The sequence below is a fragment of the Chelonoidis abingdonii genome, chromosome 2 (assembly GCF_003597395.2).
Source record: "Chelonoidis abingdonii isolate Lonesome George chromosome 2, CheloAbing_2.0, whole genome shotgun sequence".
Lineage (NCBI taxonomy): Eukaryota > Metazoa > Chordata > Testudines > Testudinidae > Chelonoidis > Chelonoidis abingdonii.
This window is the reverse complement of record NC_133770.1, coordinates 232,146,193-232,160,961: the sequence shown is the minus strand read 5'-3', so window position 1 is coordinate 232,160,961 and position 14,769 is coordinate 232,146,193. Positions and strand designations below refer to the sequence as shown.

The 14,769-nt window shown below is 44.0% G+C and overlaps 1 protein-coding gene across 1 annotated transcript in view; it reads left to right on the top strand.

Annotated features, from left to right (window-relative positions):
- The window catches only part of LOC116834638 (kinesin-like protein KIF20A), a 46,735-nt gene that overhangs the window by 16,887 nt on the left and 15,079 nt on the right, over positions 1-14,769 (top strand). The window contains exons 11-14 of the mRNA XM_075063036.1: positions 497-662; positions 2,138-2,311; positions 3,369-3,508; positions 5,954-6,119. Of these exons, the coding sequence (XP_074919137.1) occupies positions 497-662; positions 2,138-2,311; positions 3,369-3,508; positions 5,954-6,119 (646 nt within the window). The remainder of the gene's footprint in view (positions 1-496; positions 663-2,137; positions 2,312-3,368; positions 3,509-5,953; positions 6,120-14,769) is intronic.

Below are 14,769 nucleotides of genomic sequence, written 5' to 3'. Positions count from 1 at the left end.
ACATCACTATAATAACGCAATAGTTTTTCCACAGGAAAAGTAGAAGAATTAAATTTGTATGTGGGAGTATGGTGGAAGAGACATGAAACTGCAAAATGAGTGACTTTTCTATACTACGAGCAACCAGTATCTCTCATAAGTGCAGATTTTTCTCAATCTATGCAAGTAGACTCACCTGGGAGTTCAGAAATAGACTGTACTCAGTATGAGATTTCTTCAAGTATCTCCTTTTTGTGAGTGTATGAACTTGTCCAAAAATACAGATTTGTTGTCCATATTTTTTCTTGACTTTTTAAAATACTTTCTATAGATCTTTTCTTGGACAGCATTTGGGAATATGCTCAGCTTTGTTGGATAGGGACGTTACATTCAAACTTGAGTGTTCTTATGGAAAAGCACATATGTTTCCTCAAAGAGTGGATCTAGAAAAGCTATGTATATATTACAACTCACTCAGTTTCCTTAATGGAAATTGTACAATTTTCTCTTTTTTAAGTGTGAAACACAGCTATATTCCATTCAGAGAGAGTAAACTCACCCGCCTGTTTCAACCATTCTTCTGTGGTAAAGGCAAAGCTTGTATGATTGTCAACGTTAATCAGTGTGCCTCCACTCACAGTGAGACATTACATGTAATGAAATTTTCTGCTACAGCCAAACAGGTAAGTAGAAATCTACTTCTCCTTGAAGCATTCTTACACTTAACTTATGAAGTGTCTAGATTGACTGACTATATATTGACACTCCTGATCATATGGACTTCTTGATTTGAAGTGCAACTGGCTCGTCTCTTATGGGCTTTTAATATACCATACTACTTCCTACATATAAAGTGCTGTTGCTTGTTTGCAAAAAGTGTTTAATAGTCTTAACTTTGAAAAATGACAATTTCAAGAATCAGGTATGCAGAATTGCATTCCTGTATTAGTATGCACTAAACTAAGTACAGTTACCTAGTGTGACCAGACAGACTGTTGGCCATGTTATGCCCGCTGTGTACATGCAAATTAAACTGTAATCTCACATTGTGTGCATGCACAAGTTATGAATGTATAAATGAGTTGCACAAGCTGACCATTTGTCCCAAAGCTTTTTAACAGCAGATTCAAGAGATGAAATAAGAAGAGGCAATCTCTAGTATCTTACAACCAATAACCTAAACAAGATCTCTAGTGCTCAGATTTCTCTTGTTTAATGTTCATGACCTGGGTTTAACATCTATTTATTTCTTACTGGTCTTGCCTTTTGGTCAGTAGGGGTATGGAGTGGTTTGGAGGCAGTGTGCTCAACCCGTGAGGAGAATTCTGTTTAAACAGTCTTTACTTTCTTTGGGAGTGGCTGGCGTGCACGCTCTCTTCTCTGCTCCCCTCTCCTCCCCTCCTAGGTGGTTGCTAGTTCCTACCCTCCCTGCCTCATCAATTAATGCAGGATTTTGGGTGGTATTTGATCTTATCCTGCTCTACTCCCTTTCCTATTTCTTATTGACAGCTGCCCCACAGAATCAGTTGCTGGGCCGCTTCTTGCTGTTCACCTCCAGCTGCTCTCGTGAGGGAGCCTTTATTTCATGGAAGGAGAATTTTATTTCTAGTTTGAGGCTGTAAGCCCACTTTTAACTGTGAAACTCTATTACACTCTTAAACTCTTAGAGCTCCTAAGTCAGGGCTTCTGACAGTGCTCTCAATGTAGAGCTTTCCTTGTTTGAGTTCCCTCGTAGTACCTGCTTCTTATAGGGCTTGTCTGTAATAATCCCTGAGCTTCTCTGATCAAAGTCCCATGACTCAATTTTAATCTTGCCCATCAGGGTGGACACCTGAACCTCTCAGTTATGTCCCACATGAGGCAATAGCCACCTGAGGGAATTGCTCTTGGCCATTCAGGGCAAATGTGCCAAAAGTTAATTTTTGGAAATTTTTTCCAAATATCTGTTTAGATAACTAAATGTATCGTTTTCCGTATTTTGAGTTGCTCGTTTTATTAAATAAAAACTGAGGGACAACATCATTGTTTCTCTCTTAAAAGTATATGTATTTTAACAGATTCTTTGCGAGATGGAAGGTTTGTTAACATGGCTTTGATATTTATACCAGAAGGAGATGCCATTTCCCACACAGTGCATACAATTTTGACTATTTTTCAGGTTATTCAGACAATCCACCCCCAAACCTTTGGATATTTTGCTCCAAAACTGGTTGGGAAGGATGGCAAGCCTATAATACATTTTGATGCCAACATATCTGCTGAAGAGGTTCCTGATGAAGATATCGATACCTCCTCTGAAGAGGAAGTGGACATCACCATCATGACCCATGAGGTACAGTAACTCCTCACTAAAAGTCGTCCCGGTTAACATTTTCTCTAATTGATCAGCAACAAGACCATGCTCATTTAAAGTTGTGCAATACTCCCTTATGTTTGGTAGCCGCCTGCTTTGTCCACTGCTTATAGAAAGAGAAGCCAATTGGAGTGAGCTGGTGGGGGCTTGGAACCAGGGTGGACTGTCAGCTCCCCACACCCCTACGTTTCCTGTGCGGCAGCCGCCCAGCAGGCTATCAATTGCTGGCAGTTGAGCTGTCCCTCCCCATCACTGCCATGTCCTGCTCCTGGGAGCCTCCTGCTTGCTATGCGGTGGGTGGGGGGAGGCAGAAGAAGGGGGTTAATGTCAGATGTCCCCCTTCACCCTGCTCTTGCCCCATGCTTGCCCCATCTCCATAGAGCAGGGGGGAACTCAATGGCGGGAGTTGCTGGCAGCAGCTGCTATCTCAACTTGCTGATCTTCTTAAAAAGGGAATGTACTTAGAGTGCAGTCAGCATACTTATAGGGGCAATGCATGTCTGTCTCTCACACACAGGATGTCTTTCGCTGCCATGCTGTCTCCCTACTGTCCATTTGTGCTGCCTTGTAGACTGTGATGCTACATTAACAACAATGTGTTAACCCTTGAGGGCTCAACTGTTCATCGCTTTAGCAATAAGGCATTCCCTGGGAAATATCCCACCCTCTGACTTCACCACCTCAACCAAGCTTCACAATCATCATTGCTGTGTACAGTATTAAATTGTTTAAAACTTACACACACTCTCTCTCTCTTTCTCTCTGAGCAAGATGTAAATATCAGTTTTCCCATTGACTTCAGTGGGAGCGGGCTCAAAATCATTTTCTTGGGCACATACTGAAGCTTCAGCAGAACTGAGGTATTTCAATAGGAAAACCAACATAGAAAGGTCCATGAGATGGGGTTTCATGTTCCATAGTGGACGGATAGAGATGACTTTTTTATGAACACCATTGCCTGGTAAATAACCTTTTTATTTGAATTGCATGTTACTCCTTTTAGCTTGGTTTCTGAAGTGAAGTATTTTAAATGCAGGACCTCTTGAAAACTACTGAGAACCTGAAGAAGATGCTAGTTGCAGAAAGGAAGAGTAAACTACTTCTTGAGGTGCAGATACGTAAAGAGATGGCAGAAGCCATGTTTCAACAACTGTTGGAAACGGAGGAAACCTGGAGGTAAGTGATGAGACCATCAAAACTATATAACATGATGGAATAGAATAGGAACATCTCCTGCATACACAATCTAGAGAGGAAGCTAATAATGGCTGGCCAACTCTAAAGTTCTTCTATTGTTCCCACAAGCAAAAGACTAGAAAATGTCTCAGTGATCAGATTACTGTTGCATGCTTCCCAAAAAACAACCCCCAAAATAACCAAACCAGTGGTAATGACCTATGCATGCAACACTGAATTTATTCTATGGTTAACCTGAAATTACTGGAGGATATATCATTCTGACTTTCCCCTACGTGAGAATCTACCAGACAAGGTAAGACTGATGGGTCTAATCACATACGCTCAGTATCTCCTGAGGATGCTCTCCTAGATTGCTGTAAAATACAAACTGCTACATTAGTGGCAGAACACCTTTGTAAGCACACTATTTTGTGTGGCGTTTTGCCAGCTCCACAAACCATTACTGGCTTCTTGGTGGCTAAAATACTATGACTGCACACAGAATATAGAGCTGGTTCTGAGCAGTGGTCATGGTAACTCCAGGGATTGGTTCAATAATTTGGGAATCTGCAAAGTTGATAGGTATTTCAAATGCGATTGCATGTGACATATGGTGTGAGCTCTCTGATGTACAATGAGTGATTGCTTTCAGATAGTTATGAAAAATAGTCTCGCCCTGTTCAGCTCTTCTCAGACCTCCTCTTTCCTGCCAACCATTCACCATTCTTCTCTTTTTGCCATCCCCCTGTGTGTGGTGTTATGTCAGGTAGTACATGCAGTTGGATGGCAAGACAAGTCTGCTTAGTTCTCTCATCGTCTCTCTGCTATTCATTTTTATTCAGCTTCCGCTTCTGTTCCACTAAAGTACAGTTATCTGACACTTGAGGCTAGCCATGATAGACCATGACCTCTCTGGCAGATGACTAAACAGAGAGAAATCAAGCCTGCACTGAGGTTGTAGGCATCTGCATGCTACTAAGAAACCTGAAATTACCTGTAGCATTTTTGCATCTTTCCTTGGGATAGTTTCCCATAGTTTTTCCAGGGGAGTTCTAAACAAAAATTGCAAAAATCACTGAGATTGTGTACCTCACCTCTGTATTTATGATTGGTGCCAAGATGAGCCTAATAGGAATGCCACAGAAATGTATTCTACTGTAGTGTAGTAAGAGGAGTGATTTTGGTTAGACAAGTCTTACAGTAGTGTTAATGTGTCAGGTCTGTCACTGCCTATTGATGGAAACTTGCTGGGTTCCCTCTTTTCTGCCCCCCCCCCCAAAAGAAAAGGCTGGGATAGCCCATCTAAGGCTTGGTTTAAACTTAAATTTATCAATGTAGTTATGTTTGGAGTGTGAGGATGGTAGGCTAATCTACACAGTTAAACCAGCAAAACCTTCCTGATGTAGATGGAGTTTATACTGGCATAGAAGTGCTTATACCAGTATAGCTTATGTTGGCTCCTCAAACTGCACTTATATGCCAAAATAAGACCTAAATTGCAGATGAGTTCAAGTTTAAAAGTGGATCAAATTCATGGGAGTTCAATCTCAAATGGGTTTGAGCCTAGATATTAAGGAGAGGAGGGATGGCCCAGTATTTAGAGTGCTAGCTCAGATTGGGAGCCACAGGTTTGATTGCCTTCTCCTCCACTAGCTTTCTGTGTGACCTTAGGTTTACTGTGCTTCAGTTCTGCAACTGCACAATGGGGGATAATAGCACTTCCAGCCTCTGTGGTGGTGTGAGTATAAATCCACTAAAGATTGCAGTATTTGAGAGCCTCACCATAACGGGGACCATATAAATACCTCCGAGTCTTTTTCAGTGTTGCCAGTTGGTATACTGTGACTGCATCAGCTGAATGATAGATCAAAGCAGTGGCATATAACATGTTTTTAGCTTTCCTGGACTGGCAAATCTGTTGCCAAACCAAAGTAGAAAACCAGGCCAATCAAACTTGACTGATGTTCAGCATTAAATATGCACATAACACTTGCTGTTGCATATACAGTTGTCCCACAAACTTGCATTATTGCACCATTGTAAGTAGCTCAGAAAAAGTCCTTGCTAGCATAAGTATCTTGACAGTAAAGGAGCCAGAAACAACAATTTTTGGCTTCTCTGAATTTCTGTTACTTAACTTACGATGTTCTAGTACTATAGATTAACTAGACTTAATTGTTTTTCTGATACTGAAAAGTAGAATTTGACAAGTTGAACTAATGGACTAAGTGAAATGACTGCAAGCTTAAAAAGTAGAACTTAGAGTACTGTACATTTCTGCTGCTAGTCTCCCACTTAACCTCTTGATTTTTATTTACTTTGAATCTTTGTCCAAATCTTTCTAGGTTTCACATGTAGTTTTGAAATATTAACACTTTTTAACTCTTGTAAAATTGTATAAATGTAGCACTTAAGCTAACTTGATTGATTTATCATTCTCAGTAAACGCTTGGAAGATATGAGAGAAAGTTATGAGGAAAAATTGGAGAATAAATTTGAAATGTATAAGGAAGCTATAAAGAAACATGCATATATGTGTGCAATGGAACAAATTGAAGACCACTATGTTCCAATAGAAGAGTTCGTAGTTGAACAAGAGAAAGTTGAGGTAGACTTCATTTGATTTTTTTTTTTTTTTTTTAATTGCAGTGTAGTGTCCTTTCAATTGTCAGCTTATGTAAAATTGCCTTTCCTTAAAGGTATCCTCCACAAATTCTCCCTCCAAAATTTGTAAACTAAGCCACCAAAATAACTTTTGAGGTAGTTCAACTCATTTATGCTGTGAATACATGGTCATATTGTGCTATAGGGTGTCACAGGCTCCTTCTGACACTGTTTCTATGCTAATAGCTTCTCTGGGAACTCTGGCTGTGGGTATGTCTAAACTGCAATAAAAAACCTGCAGCTTGCCCATGTTGGCAGACTTGGACTGCTGAACTATAAAACTGCAGTGTAGACATTCTGGCTGGAGCTTGGGCTTTGGGACCCTCCAGCCTGAGCCTGAATGTCTGCACTACAGTTTTCTAGCCCGGCAGCCCAGGCCCAACAAGCCTGAGTTAGTTGACACAGACCAGCTGTGGGTGTACTATTACCGTGGAGACACATTCAGCGTGGCTAACACCAATGAGCTATGTGTGTGGAAACATTACTTGCACACTCCACCCAGACATCAGTTTTGTGTGTATGCGTTAACTGGAGGGAATGTGGATTTGATCAAAGCTGTGTCAGGAGGAAAGACCTAGAGTGACTGGAGGAGGAAGTTAGCAACTCAAAGGATTGCCGTTATGAGAATGATGGCATAGAAGCCAGGAGGTAAGATCGGATCCCACGACTTGCAAGGAGGTGTCTAGAGGGTGGGAGCAAGACTTCAGTCTTTGAGGGGGAGTTTCTGTGGAGGAAAAGCAGAGTGGAGACATGATGAGAGAGGGATAGCCCTCGTAACAGCTCTTAATTCCAAAGGTTCAGAGGGAAGCAATTGATGGTCAGGAGACTGGTAGCTTTGTGGTGAGAAATCAACATATTTAATAAAACCCAAAAGGCTCTTGAGTCTATACTCAGAGTCTAGACTCTTGAATCTTTTAGTAGCTGTATCCTACACTAAATTACATAATCTTCAAGTAGATGCAGATGTGTATTCCACTTAAGTGTGTACACATCTGGCATGCCAGAGCTTTTGCCTAGCAATACCTGTAGAAAGGTAGTGCTCGTGCTCTGGCTCCTTTCCTGGCTTTGAGAGGCACTTCCCTACCCCAACACAGTTCCTTCTCACCACCTGTGGTTGAAGTCTCACAATCTCGCACCTATTTTATTGTAATAAGTATTAATTGATAATTTTAGTGTTTCCCAGTGATGCCCTCACTGGGGTTTAAACACTGTCCTTAAGTGTAGAGGGGTGATCCTCAGTAGCAATCCCCACACATCAGTGGTCCCCAACCTTTTTGTCTGGCAGGTGCCAGACGAAGGAGGGTGACGGTGGTCGAGCATCCGCCGAAATGCCACAGACTTTCGGCAGCATTTCAGCAGCAACGCCTCTCAGATGTTGCTTGTCGGCGGCAAGTGGCGTCGTCGAGGCATTGCCACTGAATTTCAGTGGCATTTCGGCAGATGCTCGACCGTTGGCCAGGACGCAAGCGCCTTTAGACCACTGCCACACACATTGCTTGCTTTCTTTTGGTGAGGCACACCTTTGGAGCGCTATTGAATTTGTATATTGTTTCAGAAGTGGACTCAGGTGGTGTGCGACCTTTGCCTCAAGGAGCACCTGCTTGAATAGGCCATGTGGCATGATCTGGTACCAAGGCCCCCCCTTGGGCTCAGAGCTCTGCTGCCACTCATTCTGGGGCAGGCGCCTTGCCAAAGAGACAGAGGAGCTGTTCTGTCATTGGTGCTGAGGAAGAGGTCTTGGGACCACTCCAAGTCGTGGGGCGACTCCTTTGCTGCCCCTTGAAAAAGTGCAGACCAGCACAGGGTCCGTTCTGGCAGGCAGGATAGCATCTGACTCTTCCCTGGTACCAGGTGGGAAATGCAGGAACCCAATATAATTGATTCTGGCTCCTGTGTTAAGGCATCTGTTGAATCTGGTACTAACAAGGGAGATGTTGGTACCAGTTTCGTCCATGATGTTGGTGTACCAGGCCGTCACATGCCACCTCTGCCTTTTGGTCCTGATCTCACTGTAGGTCTGAGACCTTGCCCAGAGTTGCACCACCTCCAATGTGTAGTGAGTCACTGAACCTCTGTCTGTGGCCCCTGCATCTAGATGCTCTCCTTGCTGTGGTGAGCATGGAGCTGGTACTGGAATTGGTGCGAGGGACCTCAGCACTAGCACTCTCTTCAGCCCTGCCATGTTCAGCTCTGCAAGTTCTCTCATGGCAGCTCTCACCACCTGTGTCATTTTGGTGCATTCGGATGCTCGGATACCACTGTTTCCATCAGAACCAATACTCTCTGTGGCACCAGCATGCTCTGTACTGCCTTCATCAGGGGCCCAGATTCCCACCTTGTTCTGGGCGACGGATGTCTTGGACCAACGTTTGGCTCCCTTGGTGTCACTCTGCCCACATTGCTGAGATCCCAGTGCTCTGATTCAGAGTCAGTTGTTATCCTCCCGCTCTGCATCAGCCAGTGAACTCCAGGGGATGCCAGTGGACCAGTGTGGCTCCCAGGTTGGCAGGTGCCTCATGGCCAGGACGGAGGTCCCTGGCCACCAATACTCTATAGCCCAGTGGTCCCCAACTTTTTCGTCTGGCGGGTGCCAGACGAAGGACCATGGCAGCGGTTGAGCATCTGCCGAAATGCCACCGAATTTCTGCAGCATTTCGGCGGCGATGCCTCTCGATGACGTCGCTTGTTGGTGGCAAGCGGAGTCCATCAAGAGGCATCTCCACCAAAATGCCACGGAAACGGCGGCATTTTGGCGGATGCTCAACCGCTGGCCAGGATGCAGGCGTGGCGCCCGCGGGCACCGCATTGGGGGCCCCTGCCCTATCCCTATCAGTGGCCGGACGATGGTATGCTTCCTCATTTGTCCTCTCCTTCTATTCCAGAGAACTTTAAGGCGTACCAAGACCTTTACACCATGTAACCACACCCCTGGGCATCCAGGCGGCATTCCTCCAAGAGAACACACACAAACTGGTGAACATTTTATAGCCCAGCATCCCAAGGAGAGTGGTCCTCCTGATCAGTGACATGCTCCTTGAGCACACTAGAACCCTGTGGAGTATACTGGCCTAAGTACTGCTGGTGGCAAAATGCGTGGAAAAGTGCTACTTTGTTCCCATGCAGGGATTTGAGGGGTTCTTTTTCCATCTGGCCCCAAATTTCCTTGTAACACCAGTAAATGACAGGGCCTGGCCAGGAAATTTCAAGTCTACTCTCAAGGACAGACTCATAGATTTTCCTGTCCAAAAGATCCAGCCACTCAACCTTATCGCCCTGGCAGATGAGGATTGCAAATCAATGAGCTTTGTTGGTCCAATATGACTTCCTCAATTAGTCAGTCATGGCTAAAGTTGAGGACCGATTGCCAGAGGCCTCGCTTGATGAGTTCTGAGTATTTGTTGTGGAAGGCTGCTTGCTGGCCAAAACATTCCTATAGCCCGCCCTTGATGTTACGAGCACCTTGGGCAGGGTTATGACCTTGGCAGTAACTGAGGAAGGCTTTCTGGCTGCAGAAATTTGGAATCACTCTGGATATCCACTAAGCCATCAAGGACTTGCCCTTTGACTGCAAAGACTTGTTCTCGGACAAGACTGATGACACTTTGCTCTCCTTCAGGAATTTCAGGGCTGCCTTGAGGTCCTTGGAAGTGAACAGATCATCCATGCAAAGATACCATTATGGGACTCAGCAGCAGCAACAATGTCACCTGCTGCATTCCTTTGCACAATCTTTTCTCCTGAAACAGGACTATCCTAGAATGGGGCTAGATCCCACAGGAGGAAGCAGTTGTGCTTGAGGTTCAGGCAGTTCACATGCCCTCCCTCAGCGCACACCAAGCACCCGTTTTGACTCCTTTGACCAGAGCACTGGTCCACTTTAATAATGCTTCGGACTGTATTACCTCTGACAGCTGTGTCCTAGATACTGTTGAATGGGGCTATGCAATCCTGTTCCTCTCCATGTCCCCCTTTGACTCTTCTTTCTTGTCCCTGTTCAGGAACCCCTCTCACGAGACACTGCTCATCAAGCAGGTCAGCTCTTTGAAGTTGGGAGTGATAGAGGTTCCACAAGAACACTGGAGCTGCGTGTTTTTACTCCTGGTACTTCCTTATACTGAAATTCAAAGGCGGGATGAGACGCATTCTTGACCTCTGTGGCCACAACAAATTCGTTAAGTACTTGAGATTCTGCATGGTCACTCTATCGGCTATCCTCCCGCACTGTCTCAAAATGACTTGTTTGCTGCTCTGGACTTTGAGGACACTGTACATTCTGCTGAGCCTCAGGAAGTTTCTACATTGTGGTAGGAGACGGCCACTTTCAGTTTATGGTCTTCCCATTCGGCCTCTCTTCTGCCCCCTGAGTTTTCACCAAATGCATGGCAATGATCGTGGCATATCTTAAGAGGAAGGGAATCCACATCTTCTGATAGCTTGATGATTGGTTGCTGAAAGCTGGCTCCAGAGAGATGGTTCTTACCCACATTAACATCGCGTTTAGTTTGCAGTGTTTTAAAATGAATCCCAGATGGTCGAGCAAAGTCAACCTTGACGTCTACTCAAAAAATAGAGTTAATTGGGGCCTCTGAGATTACACAAGGTCAAAGGTATTCCTGCCAACCAACTGCTTCCAGGCATTTCTGCAGGCCTGCCTCAATTTGCCATCTCAGCCATTTATGATAGTCAGCCTGTGTCCAAGCCTGTTGGGCCACATGTCCCCTTGAACATAGCGTGCCAAGTTGCATTATCACCCTCTTCATATGTGGCTCAGGATGGTTTACTGTCCTTCCCCGCATTCTCTGGACACATTGGTTTCTCTTCCTCCACTACTTCTGGATTCCTGGCACTCCATGGGAGTCCCCACACAATGTGTGTGCAGAAGTCCCTTTCACTCAGCTCTCTTCGACAAAGTCAGTGGTTACTGACGCTTCCCATCTGGGTTGGGGGATGCATCTAGATTCACTGAGGGTGCAGCCTCACTCCATATCTGCATGTTGAACTTTGGGCCATCCACAATGCATGTCATGCCTTCTGGGACCACGTCAGACATTTGATGGTTCACACGTTCATAAGAACGGCTGCACAGGGTCAGACCAAAGGTCCACCTAGCCTAGTATCTGCCTACCGACAGTGGCCAATGCCAGGTGCCCCAGAGGGAGTGAACCTAACAAGTAATAATCAAGTGATCTCTCTCTCTCTCTCCTGCCATCCATCTCCACCCTCTGACAAACAGAGGCTAGGAACACCATTCCTTACCCATCCTGGCTAATAGCCATTAATTGACTTAACCGCCATGATTTTATCCAGTTCTCTTTTAAACGCTGTTATAGTCCTAGCCTTCACAACCTCTTCAGGTAAGGAGTTCCACAAGTTGACTGTGCTGTGTGAAAAAGAACTTCCTTTTATTTGTGTTAAACCTACTGCCCATTAATTTCATATGATGACCCCTAGTTCTTATATTACGGGAATAAGTAAATAACTTTTCCTTATCTACTTTCTCCGCATCACTCATGATTTTATATACTTCTATCATATCCCCCCTTAGTCTCCTCTTTTCCAAGCTGAAAAGTCCTAGCCTCTTTAATCTGTCCTGATATGGGACCCTCTCCAAACCCCTAATCGCTTTAGTTGCCCTTCTCTGAACCTTTTCTAGTGCCAGTATATCTTTTTTTTGAGATGAGGCGACCACATCTGTACACAGTATTCAAGATGTGGGCGTACCATCAATTTATATAAGGGCAATAATATATTCTCCGTCTTATTCTCTATCCTCCTTTTTAATGATTCCTAACATCCTGTTTGCTTTTTTGACCGTCTCTGCACGCTGCATGGACGTCTTCAGAGAACTATCCATGATGACTCCAAGATCTTTTTCCTGATTTGTTGTAGCTAAATAAGCCCCCATCGTATTGTATGTAGAGTTGGGGTTATTTTTTCCAATGTGCATTTGTCATGGTACAATTCCCCACTCTGAACCTTAGCATCCAAAAGATGGGGTACCAGCATGAATTCCTCTAAGCTCAGTTACCAGCTTAGAACCTCTAGCGCTGCCACCACCAGGAATTCCAGTGCCTGGTACACTCTGGTCCCCCCCAAAACCTTGCCCGGGGAACCCCAAGACCCAGACCCTCTGGATCTTAACACAAGAAAAGTAAACCCTTTCCCCCACCGTTGCCTCTCCAGATTCCTCCTGGATACCCTGGAAGACACTGGGATTCAAAACTCCTTGAATCTTAAACAAGAGGAAAATTCACCTTCCTCCCCTTCTTCCCCTCAGATCTTCTGAGAGAGACAGTAATGAACAGAGAGATTAGCCTTTCTCTCCCCTTCCTCTTCTCCCCACCCATCCCTGGTGGATCCAGACCGTCCCTGGGTCCTCACAGAAAGAAGAAACAATCAGTTCTTAACAGAAACTTTTAATTAAAGAGAGAAAAACAGTAAAAATATCTTTGTAAATAAAATGGAATAGGTACAGAGTTTTCAGCTAAGGCACTGGAATACCCTCCCACCTAAGTATCAAGTACAAATTAAATCCTTCCGGCCAAATCCAATTTGCAAATAAGAAAACAACATAAGCTTAACTCGCTTATCTTCTAGTATCACTATTGACTTATAAGAGCTTATCAGGGAGTTGGAGAGAAACTGGTTGCACGTCTGGTCCCTCTGAGCCCCGAGATGAACAACAACCAAATTCTAACAGCACACCCGAACTTCCCTCCCTCAGATTTGAAAGTATCCTGTCCCTGATTGGTTCTCCGTCAGGTGACAGCCAGGCCTACTGACTCGTGAACATATATCAAAGAGATATAAAGTACCGGTGCCACCAAACTTTCTTATCTGTTTTGACAAGCATACTTTACATTTTCCACATTAAATTTCATTGGCCATTTTGTTACCGCAAGTCACTTAAGTTTTGTGAGATCTTTTGAAATTCTCAGTCTGCTTGGTCTAACTATCTTGACAGTTTAGTAATGCATCGAAACTTGCCAGCTCACTTTACCCCTTTCTCCAGATCATTATGAATAAATGAATACGGATGGTCCTAGGACGACTCCTTGGGGGACACCACTTGTTACCCCCTCTCCATTCTGAATTATCATATATCCTACCTTTGTTCCCTGTCTTTAAACCAGTTCTCATCCCATGAAAGGACTTCCTCTACCCATGACAACTTAATTTACTAAGAGCCTTTTGTGAGACCTTGTAAGGCTTTCTGGAAATCTAAGTACTACTAATCCACTGGATCCCTTGTCTCCCATGTTGTTGACCCCTAAAGCCTAATAGATTAGTAGACACGAGTTCCTTGCAGAAAACATGTTGACTTTGCCCACATTTTATGTTCTTCTAATGTGTCGGACATTTTATCTTTAGTATGTTTCGAACTAATTGCCTGGTACCGACATTAAGACTTACTGGTCTGTAATTGCCAGGATCACCTCTAGAGCCCTTTTTAAATATTGGCGTTACATTAGCTATCTTCCAGTCATTGGGTACAGAAGCCCATTTAAAGGACAGGTTACAAACCCTAGTTAATAGTTCCGCAACTTCACATTTGAGTTCTTTCAGAACTCTTGGGTGAATGCCATCTGGTCCGGGTGACTTTGTTTAAGTGTTAAGTTTATCAATTCCAAAACCACCTCTAGTGACACTTCAATCTGTGACAGTTTCTCAGATTTGTCACCTACAAAAACTGGCTCAGGTTTGGGAATCTCTCTAACATCCTCAGCCATGAAGACTGAAGCAAAGAATTCGTTTAGTTTCTCCGCAGTGACTTTATCGTCTTTAAGCGCTCCTTTTCTATCTCTGTCATCGAGGGGCCCCACTGGTTGTTTAGTGGCTTCATCTTTTTATTACCTTTGAGTTTTTGGCTAGCCATTCTTCATACTCCTCTTGGGCTTTTCTTATTACATTTTTACACTTTATTTGGCAGTGTTTAGGATTTAACTTCCACTTTTTGGAGGAAGTCTCTTCCTCTCACTGCTTCTTTTACATGGTTGTTAAACCACCGTGGCTCTTTTTTAGTTTTTACTGTGTTTCTTAATTTGGGATATACATTTAAGTTGGGCCTCTATTATGGTGTCTTTAAAAAGAGTCCATGCGGCTTGCAGGGATTTCACTTTAGTCACTGTACCTTTTTAATTTCTGTTTAACTCCTTCATTTTTGCATAGTTTCCCTTTTTGAAATTAAATGCCACAGTGTTGGTCTATTGATGTTCTTCCCACCACAGGGATGTTAAATGTTGTTATATTCTTCTTCGAGTGCTTGCTCATATCGATACCAATTAGGTGTGCGCGTGCCGCGTGCATACTCGTCGGAAGATTTTTACCCTAGCAACACTCGGTGGGTTGGCTGGGCACCCACTGGAGTGGTGCTGCTATGGCGGTGGATATATACCCCCTGCCGACTCAACGGCCCTTCAGTTAAGAAGGATCTTACCACCCATGTAGGTCATTGGAACAGTGGAGCATGGCTTAGCTGATCTCCACCTCCCTAGCTACTCATAGTTCTTTTATTAATTCTCATGTATATAGTTATAAATTCTATAGTTATAGTTTTTATTCATTCTTTATTATAGTTAGTGTATATAGTGAGA